The sequence below is a fragment of the Piliocolobus tephrosceles genome, chromosome 11, assembly GCF_002776525.5.
Source record: "Piliocolobus tephrosceles isolate RC106 chromosome 11, ASM277652v3, whole genome shotgun sequence".
NCBI classification, from domain to species: domain Eukaryota; kingdom Metazoa; phylum Chordata; class Mammalia; order Primates; family Cercopithecidae; genus Piliocolobus; species Piliocolobus tephrosceles.
Window position 1 is genome coordinate 89,371,769 of NC_045444.1, and position 13,506 is coordinate 89,385,274.

The 13,506-nt window shown below is 37.1% G+C and overlaps 1 protein-coding gene across 3 annotated transcripts in view; it reads left to right on the forward strand.

The window, feature by feature from the left end:
* The window catches only part of CARF (calcium responsive transcription factor), an 85,842-nt gene that overhangs the window by 32,964 nt on the left and 39,372 nt on the right, over nucleotides 1-13,506 (forward strand). For 2 of the 3 annotated variants that reach the window (XM_023219172.2, XM_023219166.2), the window contains exons 3-4: nucleotides 8,062-8,182; nucleotides 9,259-9,486. In XM_023219172.2, the coding sequence (XP_023074940.2) occupies nucleotides 8,105-8,182; nucleotides 9,259-9,486 (306 nt within the window). In that variant the 5' untranslated portion in view covers nucleotides 8,062-8,104. Of the gene's footprint in view, nucleotides 1-8,061; nucleotides 8,183-9,258; nucleotides 9,487-13,506 lie in introns of those variants that run through there. The other variant, XM_023219177.1, reaches the window with a different exon arrangement.

Consider the following 13,506-nt stretch of genomic DNA (forward strand, 5'->3'; position numbering starts at 1 on the left):
GGGCCACACATAAAATACACTAATGTTAGCTGATGAGTTTTTAAAAAATTGCAAAAAAAAAAAAAAAAATCTCATAATGTTTTAAGAAAGTTTACGAATTTGTGTTGGGCTGCATTTTAAGCCATCCTAAGCCACACCACAGGCCACAGGTTGGACAAGCTTAGTTTAAACGCTATAAATTTCCCTTGAAATTTATATTAGCTGTATGTCACAAGTTTTGATACATGATATGTTCTTTATGGTTCAGATCTAGTATTTGCTGTTCCATGTAAATTTGAGAGGAACATATGTTCTTTAATTGTTTGGAATGAATTTTAAATATGTCCAGTAATTCGAGCTTGTTCTGTTTCCTTAACTTGGCTGAGATAATTATCATGAGATCTTGCACTATGATAATACATTTGTCAATTTAGCCCTAAATTCTATCCATTTTTTTAAAAGTTGGCTTTTCTTGTTGCTATTTGATTGTTTTTTGAGACAGGGTCTTGCTTTGTCACCTAGGCTGGAGTGCAGTGCCATGATCACAGCTGACTACAGTCTTGACCTCCCAGGATCAAGCAATCCTCCCACCTCAGCCCTCTGATTACCTGGGACTGCAGGTGAGGGCCACCACACCTGGCTAATTTTTTGTGTGTTGAGACAAGGTTTCAACATGTTGCCCGGGCTAGTCTGGAACTCCTGGGATCAAGCAGTCCACCTCCCTCGGCCTCCCAAAGTGCTAGAATTACAGGCATGAGCCACTGCACCTGGCCTAAAAGTTTTTAAAGGGAAATTTCAAAAATATACAGGAGTAGGCTGGGCACGGTGGCTCACGTCTGTAATCCCAGCACTTTGGGAGGCCGAGGTGGGCAGATCACTTGAGGTCAGGAGTTTGACACCAGCCTGGCCAACATGGTGAAACCCCATCTCTACCAAACAATACAAAAATTAGCTGGGCATGGTGATGTGCACCAGTAGTTCCAGTTACTTGAGAAGCTGAGGTGGGAGAATCACTTGAACTGCAGAGGTGGAGGTTGCAGTGAGCCGAGATTGCGCCACGGCACCGGGCCAAAGTGAGACCTTGTCTCAAAAAAAAATTTGTATTATATATATATATAATATATGTTATGTATGTAATACATAATTATATATAATTTATAAATATACATATATTAAAATATATACTCCTGTACATATATTTAAATATAAATTTTATAAATATTTATATAAAGTATTATATATATATGTGTGTGTATATATATATTAGTAGAACAGTAAATGAAGCCGGTGTACAATTATCAATGTATGACCAATCTTGTTTTATTTATTTCTCTATCAATTGTACCCTTTCTCTGACTTTGGTATTTATTTACTTTCTCGAGACAAGGTCTCACTTTGTCACACAGGCTGGGGTGCAGTGGCACAATCACAGCTCCTGGGCTCAAGTGATCTCCTGCTTCAGCTTGCTGAGAAGCTGGGACTACAGGCACACACCACCACGTCCAGCTAATTTTTTTGATCTTTAGTGGAAATAGGGTCTTGTTACGTTGCCCAGGCTAGTGTCAAACTCTTGGGTTCCGGTGATCCACCCACCTCTGCCTCACAAAGTGCTGGGATTACACGTGTGAGTCACCACGCTCAGCCTGACTTTGATATTTTTTAAACAAATCCTAGACATTCTAATAATTTTATCTATAAGTGTTAATATTATCAAACCATTCACATACCTAAAAATACCAAAAATACTAATTTTAGAGACAGAGTCTCACTCTGTTGCACAGGCTGAATTGCAGTGGTACAGTCACAGCTTACTGCAGCCTCAAACTCCTAGGCTCAAGCCATCCTCCCACCTCAGCCTCCCAAATAGTTATGACTACAGACATGTGTCCCCGATACCCAGCTAATTTTTTTTTTTAAGTTTCTTGTAGAAATGGGGTCTCAGGCTGGTCTTGAACTCTCATGCTGGTCTCAAATTCCTATTCTCAAGTAATCTTCCCATCTCAGCCTCCCAAAGTGTTGGGATTATAAGTGTGAGTCACTGTATCTAGCCCCAAAATTCCTTTTTTTCCCCTTTTTTTAATGGAATGCCTGAATATCCCAAGAAAAATTCCTTAATATCAGATATCTAGTCCACATTCATATTTTCCTGCTTGTATATACACATGCATATATAGGTACACACCCATTTTGGTAATACTATTGTATTTTTTTAATTGAGGTGAAATTCATATAACTTAAAATTAATCCCTTTAAAATGAACAATTTACTGACAGTACATTCACAAAGTTGCAAAAGTGCCATGTAGAGCTTCAAAACATCTTCATCACTCAAAATAAAATTTTGTACCCATTATTCCATTATACCTTCCCTCAAGCCTCTGGCATCTACCAGTCTCCTTTATTTCTCTATGGATTTACCTGTTTTGGATATTTTATGAAAATAGAACCGTATAGTATGTGACCTTTTGTGTGTGGCTTGGCTTCTATCACTTAGCATAATGGGATTTTGTTTGTTTGTTTGTTTTTAGACAGGGTCTTGATCTATCTTTGGGCTCTACCTTTGCCCATTTTGTAATTGGGTTATTTTGGATTGTAGTCTCTTTGTTGTTGAATTGTATGAGTTCTTTACGTATTCCAGACCCTTATCAGATATGTGATTTGTAGATACTCTCTCCCGTCTGTGGGCTGTGTTTTAACTCTTGTCATGGTGATCTTTGTACAAAAATTTTTATTTTAATGATGTCCAATTTATTGGTTTTCCCTTTTGCTTGTCCTATTGGTGCCATATCTAAGAAACTATCACCAAATGCAAAGACATACAGATTTACCCCATGTTTTTCTTCTAAGAGTCACATGGTTTTAGTTCTTATATTTAGCTCTTTGATCCATTTTTCATTTTTGGTATGTAGTATGAGGTAGGAGTTCAACATCATTCGTTTTCATGTGGATATTCAGTTGTCCTGGCACCATTTGTTGGAGATAGTATTCTTTCCTCATCAAATGCTTTTGGCACCCTTGTCAAAAATCATTTAACCATAGATATATATTTCTGGACTCTCAATTCTGTTGTATTTATTGCTCTAAATTTCCCTCTGAGCACTGCTTTTGTTGCAGCCCATAAGTTTTGATATATTGTGCATATTATCATTGCTATATTTTATGAATTGATATATTATCTATCATCACACCCTCTAGAGTTACACGCATTTTTTTTTGGTTCTATAGTGTTTTATTTCTGTCCTTAAAACACACATACAAAGTTACATATTGAAATTATTATTTTATACAGAGAATGTTTGTTTATATTTTTATAGAATTATTAATTTGTTTGCTTGCCGTTTTTTCAAGCATCTCAGGACTTCTTTCTGTTATAATATTTGTTTTTTTGAAATATATATATTTTTTGCTAAAATAATGTGCTTTATTCAGTTATCTAACATGTAAGAAATACAAAGGTAATTCCTGTACCAAATGTTTTATATTTGGTGTATATTTTTTCTCTTCCCTTTTATAATCTGCTTGTATGGCATGACTTAGCTGTTCTTTTTTTATTATTTATTTATTTATTTATTTATTTATTTATTTATTGAGACAGAGTCTTGCTCTTATTGCCCAGGCTGGAGTGCAGTGGTGCAGTCTCAGCTCATTACAACCTGTGTCTCCTGGGTTCAAGTGATTCTCTTGACCCAGCCTCCCAAGTCACTGGAATTATAGGTGTGTGCCACCACGCCTGGCTAGTTTTTGTATTTTTAGTAGAGATGGGGTTTCACTATGTTGGCTAGGCTGGTCTCAAACTCCTGACCTCAGGTGATCCACCTCCTCGGCCTCCCAAAGTGCAGGGATTATAGGTGTGAGCCATTGCACCCAGCCAACAACTGTAAAAAAAAAAAAGTATTTTAATTGTAGTAGTTGTAGATATTTATGGGGTACATGAAATGTTTTGATGCTGACATGCAATGTATAATAATCATATCATGTAAAATGGGGTATCCATCCCCTCAAGCATTTATCCTTTGTGTTACAAACAATCCAATTATACTATTTTAGTTATTTTTAAATATAATTAAATTATTGACTGTAGTTACCCTGTTGTGCTATCAAATATGAAGTGTGTTGTTTAGAAATTTCTTTCATATATGAGACATTGATTGTAAACTCTCCGTTTTTTGTTTTTTATTTATTATTATGATTCTTTTTGAGACAGAGTCTTGCCCTGTTGCCCAGACTAGAGTGTGATGGCATGATCTTGGCTCACTGCAACCTCCACTTCCTGGATTCAAGCAATTTTTGTACCTTAGTCACTCGAGTAGCTGTGGTTACAGGTATGCGCCATCACGCCCAGCTAATTCTTTTTTTTTTTTTTTTTTTTGTATTTTTATTAGAGACAGGGTTTTGCCATGTTGGTCAGGATGGTCTTGAACTCCTGGCCTTAAGTGATCCGCCTGCCTTGGCCTCCAAAAGTGTTGGGATTACAGTGTGAGCCACCGTACCCAGCCAACTTTCAGTTTTTTTAAATCTTAAAGTATCTTCCTTTCACTCTCTTTTCTGAAAAAAGTAGGGTTTTGTGGAGTGGTGTTTTTTTTGTTGTTGTTTTTTTGGGTATTTTATGGTTATTCTGAAGGTTAGACAGTAGAAAAAAATAGTTTGGATCATATACAATTGTTTATTGATAGTTACTTTTCTTTTTTTTCTTTTTTGAGATGGGGTTTCGCCATGTTGCCCAGGCTGGTCTCAAACTTGTGGGCTCAAGCGATCTGCCCTCCTCCGCCTCCCAAAATGCTAGGATTACAGGCGTGAGCCACCACATCCGGCCAATCTACTTTCTTAAAACCTTAAATATTCCTGTGACTTCTGCTACCTTGTTGCTATAAGAAGGCCACTATATGTCTAATTTCAATACTCTGTAGGGATTCTGTCTTATCTCTCTTTCTTTAATTTTTTTTTTTTTTTTTACCTAGGCTCAGGGATGTTTTTATGGTCCGTCTTGTCTCTCCAGATGCATTTTTCTGTTCCTCTTTAGCATATTGCATGTTCACTACATTGAGTATGGGTTTCTTTTTATTTCTCTTGGAATACTTAAAAGTAAGACTTCCTTTATCTGTGGATTCATGTCTTTAGTTTTGAAAAATTGCCAGCCATTATCTCTTCAAATACAGATGGTCCCTGACTTACATTAATTCAACTTACGATTTTCAACTTTATGATGGTGTGAAAATAATATATATTTAGTACACCCCTTAACCTATGATGGCGATGGCATTACATCTGGATAAACCCATTGTAAATCGAAAATGCTGTAAGTCAAAAATGCACTTTCAACTTAGGATAGTTTCCACTTAAGGTATTTTCAACTCACAGTGTGTTTATCGGGATAAGTCTGAGAGCATCTATATTATCTCTCCTTCATTTTCTCTTTTCTATTCTTTTGAGACTTCACTTATATGCATACTGTACTTTCTATTTTCCTTACTTTTAAGTCTCTTTGTCATATTTTTTATCTTCTGTTTTTGCTTTGATGCAGTCTAGGTAATTTTAAACTCTGTCTTCCAATTTAATAATTCTTTCTTCTGCATCTAATCTATTTAACTTATCCATTGCCTTTTTTTTTTTTTTTTTTTTTTTTTTTGAGACAGGGTGTTGCTGTGTCACCCAGGCTGGAGTGCAGTGGCATGATTATGGCTCACTGCAGCCTCAGACTCCTGGACTCAAGAGATCCTCCCACCTCAGCCTCCCGAGTAGCTGGGACTGCAGACCTACACCACCATACATGGCTGATTTTTAAATTTTTTGTAGAGATAGGCTCTCATTATGTTGCCCAGGCTGGTCTCGAATTCCTGGCCTCAAGCAATCCTCTTGCCTTGGTCTCTCAAAGTGCTGGAATTATAGACATGAACCACTGTTTCTGGCCCCATTGACTTTCTAATTTCAACAGTTTTCCTTTTTTTTTGAGACAAAATCTTGCTCTGTCACCCAGGCTGCAGTGCAGTGGTGCCATCTCGGCTCACTGCAACCTCCACCTCCTGGGTTTAAGCAATGATTCTCCCTCAGCCTCGCAAGTAGTGAGGATTACAGGCATGTACCACCATGCTCAGCTAATTATTGTATTTTTAGTAGAGACAGGGTTTCCCCATGTTGGCCAGGCTCCTGACCACAAGTGATCCACCCACCTGGACCTCCCAGAGTACGGAGATTACAGGCATGAGCCACTGTGCCCAGCCTGTTTTTTTAAAAAATTAAACTTTTGATAGTTTTTATTATTTGCTTATCTCTGTGATTCATTTTTTTAGACATTAAATAATTACATTATGTTCAATCTTACATGTTTCCAATATGGGAAGTCTTTAGGGGCTGTCTGAATCTGGTGACTCATTCACATGGTGGCTAATTTCCTGTTTTTTTTTTTTATTCTTTGATTGTTAGCTTATATTTGATTGATCTTAATATGAAAGAAAACTGGAGTCTTAACTGGATTTCTTTTTCTCCAAATAGTACCTGCATTTTTTCTTACCAGAAGCCAGGTTACACTCTTCACCCCAAACCTTTCAGGTTGTTATCCTTATCTTGGGAGTTTTAAGTTTTCTTCCCCTACCAGCTACTTGTCCCAACTTCAGTTTCTTAGCCACAAAACTAATGTATTAGAACTAACTAACCTTAGGGAAAGTTTCCTCTTTGTTTATGCTCAACTCTTTGGTTTTGCTTTTTTGGGGTTGCGGGGAGAGGAGAGTGGTCATTGGAGTGAGGAATGCCTTTGATTGTTGGCACTTCTTGTAGCAGAGCCTGGACACAAAATAAATATTTTATTTTTGGTCAACTTTCTGTTTTTTGTTTTGTAGCAAGACAGTTTTTTTTTTTTTTTTACAGTATCTATTTGCCATATTGCCACTAATGGGAGGCTCTTTTTATTTTGAAACCCCTTCTAAATAATTTTATTCTCAAGTAATATAGATATAATATGTAAAATTCAAAAATAATCCAGAAAGTTATAAATTCAAATTGCTTTTACTTCCATATTCCATAGCACAAGGTAACAACAGGCTTTTTGGAATTTTTGTAATTGATTTTTTACTTGATTAGGTTATAAGTGATCATTTAAAATCTTAAAGGAAAAGCAAGTAAAAGATACTTTATAGCCATATATTAAAACTGGACTGATTTTGTAGCTTTACAGAAATTGCCCCAATTGAGAACTACTGTACTAGACCTAAGTGGCTCAGAGTTATTGGTATATATATTTCTTCATTTTTTTTTTAAATATCTCTTCCTTTTCAAAGCTTGTCAAACTGATGTTAAGTGGTATACTTGTCTATTAATGGTAAAAATTGTGTATATATATATATATATATATATATAAAATATCTGTCTACACCAGGATATCTGTTTTAAAATTGTATAATGCTACAATAGGGCATACCCAACTCATAAAGTTGAAAAACTTTATTTGCATTAAATCTCTGGTAATATGAGAATTTTAGAAGTATTTGAGTACCTTGTCACATAAAATAAATCTTAAAAAGCCAGTACAGAAGTGTAGTTAAAGATAGGGTGAGGAGGGCCGGGCGCGGTGGCTCAAGCCTGTAATCCCAGCACTTTGGGAGGCCGAGACGGGTGGATCACGAGGTCAGGAGATCGAGACCATCCTGGCTAACACGGTGAAACCCCATCTCTACTAAAAAAATACAAAAAACTAGCCGGGCGAAGTGGCGGGCGCCTGTAGTCCCAGCTACTCGGGAGGCTGAGGCAGGAGAATGGCGTAAACCCGGGAGGCGGAGCTTGCAGTGAGCTGAGATCTGGCCACTGCACTCCAGCCTGGGCGACAGAGCAAGACTCCGTCTCAAAAAAAAAAAAAAAAAAAAGATAGGGTGAGGGAACTATATAACACTAATTTTTTGCCCTGCATTGAATGTATTCTGGTGCCTTGGCAAGTCATTTTTAAAAATGTTAGTTTTTTAATTTATAGAATGGAAATGATTTTACCTAAATTATATAGGGTACCACAGTAGTGAATATGAGAGATTTGTTTAAGATAAAACATTCCACAAAAATACTAACTGCTTTAGTTGATCAACTATTTAAACTCTTTCAGCTGTTAAATAATAGAAGAAAATGGAATTGAATATGATGTCAGCATGGAACAATCTAATGATTCATTAAGAGTCAACCATAATGATGGTGAAGAGTCAAAAACCAATGCTCAAGTATTTGAGGTATGGATTCAGCTGGGAACTTTTTTCCATCCTAGGGTAAAACAGTGTGCCATTTAACAGCTCTTTATGCTCAAGGGATAGCTGTTACATTTAGTGTATTCAAGAATTTTGGGCTGGGCGCAGTGGCTCACACCTGTAATCCCAGCATTTTGGGAGGACGAGGCGGGCGTATCACCTGAGGTCAGGAGTTCAAGACTAGCCTGGCCAACGTGGTGAAACCCTGTCTGTACTAAAAATACAAAAATTAGCCGGGCATGGTGGTGAGTGCCTGTAATCCCAGCTACTTGGGAAGCTGAGGCTGGAAAATCACTTAAACCCAGAAGGCCGAGGTTGCTGTGAGCTGAGATCCCACCATTGCAGTCCACAAGAGTGAAACTCCATTTCAAAAGAAAGAAGCGAAAAGAATTTAGGCCAGGCGCGGTGGCTCATGCCTGTAATCCCATCTCTTTGGGAGACTGAGGCGGGTGGATCACGAGGTCAGGAAATTGAGACCATCCTGGCTAACGTGGTGAAACCCCATCTCTACTAAAAATACAGAAAATTAGCCGAGTGTTGTGGCAGTCACCTATAGTCTCGGCTACTCTGGAGGCTGAGGCAGGAGAATGGCATGAACCCAGGAGGAGGAGCTTGCAGTGAGCCAAGATAGCGCCGTTGCACTGCAGCCTGGGTGACAGAGCAAGAGTCTGTCTCAAAAAAAAAAAAAAGAATTTTAATGTTTAATTATACACATATTTTATGAAATATTTAATAATACAGAACTTAAGACTTAGTTATATTCATAAAAATTTTATATACAGAGAAAAATCTAAAGGTTGAATTATATTACATTATTTCAGGTTCCATTCCTGTGGACAATTTTGATAAAATTAAGATAATAAATACAATAATCAATAATTTTACTTAAGAAATGCTTTCTGTGTATAGCAATTTGTATGAATTGACAACTCTTACAAAAAAGTAAAAACAACTGAAAAATGGATATCTTTTCATTTTTATTATACCCATCTTTAAAAAAAAAAATGGTGACAGTATATCCTAAAAAGACTGAAGTGATTTTTTTTTTTTCTTTGCAAAAGCATCTAACCTGTATGGACTCCAGGGATTCTTCCTTTGGACAAAATGATTCTCCTACAGTTTTGCCCATCACTACTCCTGAAGCAAATAATTCACACGTATCACAGAATATAACACGGCCCCTGACTCAGACACAGACTCTTTCTGCAGAGCACTTCCATCTAGTGGACCAAAATGGGCAAGCTATTCAGTATGAACTTCAGTCATTGGGGAAATCCAGTGCACAAATGGTGAGTATATTTTGTAAGTAACCAGTTTTATGCTCTTTAGCAAAATATATTAGTCTTACTAAATGACCTTAATTTCTTGACACTTTTGATTTACATCGTGTTTATTTATTTATTTTTGAGGTGGAGTTTCACTCCTGTTGCCCAGGTTGGAGTGCAATGGCACGATCTTGGTTCACTGCAACCTCTGCCTTCCAAGTTCAAGCAATTCTCCTGCCTCAGCTTCCCGAGTAGGTGGGATTACAGGTGCCCACCACCACACCTGGCTAATTTTTTTGTTTTTTTAGGAGACGCAGGATTTCACCATGTTAGTCAGGCTGGCTTCAAACTCCTGACCTCAGGTGATCCACGTGCCTTGGCCTCCCAAAGTGCTGGGATTACAGGCTTGAGCCACTGAGCCTGACCACATTGTGTTTAAAATAGTGTTTCCATGACTTTCATTTTTATGTAAGGATTTTTAAAGATTTCCATTCAGGACTACAAATAGTACTTTAAATAAAGAGTACTTACCAGTCTCTGTGTTTGGGCACACTTGTGCTTTGAGATCAGTTGGAAATGTAACATAATCTGTAACTAGTTCTGAAGTGCCAGAGTTGACGTGGAACTTACATTTAATGAAACGTACACACACACACACACACACACACACACACAGAGACATATATTAGACTAAACTCCAGTTTGTTTGTTTTTTTTCTGAGACGGAATCTTGCTCTGTCGCCGAGGCTGGAGTGGCATGATTTCGGCTCACTGCAACCTCCTCCGCCTGGTTTCAAGCAGTTCTCTTGCCTCATCCTACTGAGTAACTGGGATTACAGGTGCCTGCTATCACACCCGGCTAGTTTTTGTATTTTTAGTAGAGAGGGGGTTCCACCACGTTGGCCAGGCTTGTCTTGAACTCCTGACCTCATTATCCACCCACCTCAGCCTCCTAAAGTGCTGGGATTATAAGCGTGAACCACCGTGTCCAGCCTAAACTCCAGTTTTTGATTTATCAACATCTCACTGACCTCCAAGCCACTTTCTGGTATGTTTTCTTGAAGAAATAGAAAGTAATGGAGGTAATGCAATGGAGGTACCACTAGTATATGGGGAATTAGACATATCCTTGCTAATCCTTGTGGGTAAATGTGTGCCACGTGAGTCAGAATGCATAAAGATAAAAAGATGAGGATGGCTAAATACTGTTCAAACTGTTGGCTAAAAGTATTTTTGACCAAGTTCATAGTTTGAGCCAAAGAGGTGAAAGATTGTTTTGACTGACATATGGAAAATTACTAAGAAAAACCTCTAAATTGCTCTCTGGTTATTTAGAATATACTTAACATAAGTAATACTATGAAGGATAATGTGTCTCTTGTATACTTGAATTTTCCAAATTTTCTACAATGAGTATTTATTACTTTCATAATAAAAATTATTTTTAAAAGCATAACAACTTTAATTATAAGTTACACCACAGGTAAAAATTTTACCTAGAATTAACCCTTGTTTCTGTTCATAATCTAGAGCATTCTAGAGTTAATCTATGCCATTTTGCTCCTTTATGGTCCAGCCAAATTGAGTTATCTAAATTCTAGGGGTAAGAATAATTGGTTGAGAGGTGACTATGTGCAGGGGAATCCTTCTTGTTTATGTTCGGGCTTTCTGGGACTTAGACCAGAGCCATACTGCATCACCAGCAAAGGTTAATATTCAACAAATAATTTAAATATTAACCAACTACATTTTAATTTTTCATGTCCAGAATGAAGTACTTCTGTAGTTTCCCCTTTATTTGACATTTATTCTAGTTTCTATCAGAACATTTAGAAAGTTTTTTTTTTTTTTTTTCTTCCAACAGGAAGATCAAGGAGTCTGAATGTGTCAAAGGGTTGTCATTTTACCTAGGGTACCTTTCCGAGCACAGTTGTTTATTTGAGTTCAAAAAAAAGTTAATTAACACTCTTTGTAATTGGATTAAACTTTCTATACAAAGTAAGTACAAAGGTGGTTTTACATTGTTTAGGTAGGAGATGACACAGAAGGTTATTTGAAACCATGGAATAGGAAACATGGTATGAAGCATGGAAAAAAAAATGTGAGAAACAGATTATAAGAAAGAATTTTCTTCAAAGAACTGAAGATCAGAGAGAGAATATTCCTGGAAACTTAATGGAACTTTTGGGTTTGTTTGTTTCAGTGGACTGTATTTTTTAGAGCAATTTTAGGTTCATGACCAAAGTGAGCAGAGGGTACACAGATTTTCATATATATATACACTTGCTGTACCTGCACATGGTGCAGTATCCCCCTTTATCAACATCTCCTACCAAATGGAGCTATTTGGTGTTTTTTTGTTTTTGGTTTTGGTTTTTTAGTTTTTTTTTTTTACTTCAGGTTCAAGGGTACATGCGAAGGTTTGTTATGGAGGTAAACTCAGATTGTACAGATTATTTCATCCACCCATGCATTAGGCCTAGTACCCAATAGTTATTTTTTCAGCTCCTCTCCCTCCCACCCTCCACTCTGAAGTAGACCCCATTGTCTGTTGTTCCCTTCTTTGTGTTCATAAGTTTTTATCATTTAGCCCTCACTTGTAAGTGAGAATATGCAGTATTTGGTTTTTTGTTTCAGTGATAGTTTGCTAAGGAAGTAGCCTCCAGCTCCACCTGTGTTCCCACAAAAGACATGATCTTGTTCTTTTTTATGGCTGCATAGTATTCTGTGGTGTATATGTACCACATTTTCTTTATCTAGTCTGTCAATGATGGGCATTTAGGTTGGTTCCATTTGTTTGCTATTGTGAATAGGGCATTAATGAACATTCACATGCATGTGTCTTTATGGAAGAATGATTTATATTCCTCTGGGTATATATCCAATAATAGGATTGCTGGGTTGAATGGTCTTTCTGTTTTTATCTCTTTGAGGAATCACCATACTGCTTTCTACAATGGTTGAACAAATTTGCACTCCCACCAGCAGTGTATAAGTGTTCTCTTTTCTTCACAACCTCACTAGCATCTGTTATCTTTTGAGTTTTTAATAATGGCCATTCTAACTGGTGTGAGATAGTATCTCATTGTGGTTTTGATTTGCATTTTTCTAATGGTTAGTGATATTGAGCTTTTCTTCATATACTTGTTGACTGCATATATGTCTTCTTTTTGAAAAGTTTATGTTCAAACTGGACAGAACTACTTTAAATTTCATATGGAACCAAAAAAAAAGCCCATATAGCCAAGACAATCCTAAGCAAAAAGAATAAAGCTGGAGGCATCACATTTCCTGACTTCAAACTGTACTACAAGGCTACAGTAACCAAAACAGCACGGTACTGGTACCAAAACAGAGATATAGACCAATGGAACAGAACAGAGGCCTCAGAAAGAACACCACACATCTACAACCATCTGATCTTCGACAAATGTGACAAAAACAAGCAATGGGGAAAGGATTCCCTATTTAATAAATAGTGCTGGGAAAACTGGCTAGCCGTATGCAGAAACTGGACCCCTTCCTTACACCTTATACAAAAATTAACTCAAGATGGATCAAAGACTTAAACGTAAAACCTGAAACTATAAAAACCCTAGAAGAAAACCTGGGCAGTGCCATTCAGGACATAGACATGGGCAAAGCCTTCATGACTAAAACACCAAAAGCAATTGCAACAAAAGCCAAAATTGACAAATGAGATCTAATTAAGCTAAAGAGCTTCCGCACAGCAAAAGAAACTATCATCAGAGTGAACAGGCAGCCTACAGAATGGGAGAACATTTTTGCAAGCTATCTATCTGACAAAGGTCTAATATCCAGAATCTACAAGAAAGTTAAACAAATTTATAAGAAAATCCATTAAAAAGTGGGCAAAGGATATGAAAAGACACCTTTCCAAAGAAGACATTTATGTGGCCAACAAACATAAGAAAAAAAGTTGATCATCATTGGTCATTAGAGAAATGCAAATCAAAACCACAGTGAGATACCATCACACTCCAGTTAGAATGGCGATTATTAGAAAGTTTGGAAACGATGCTG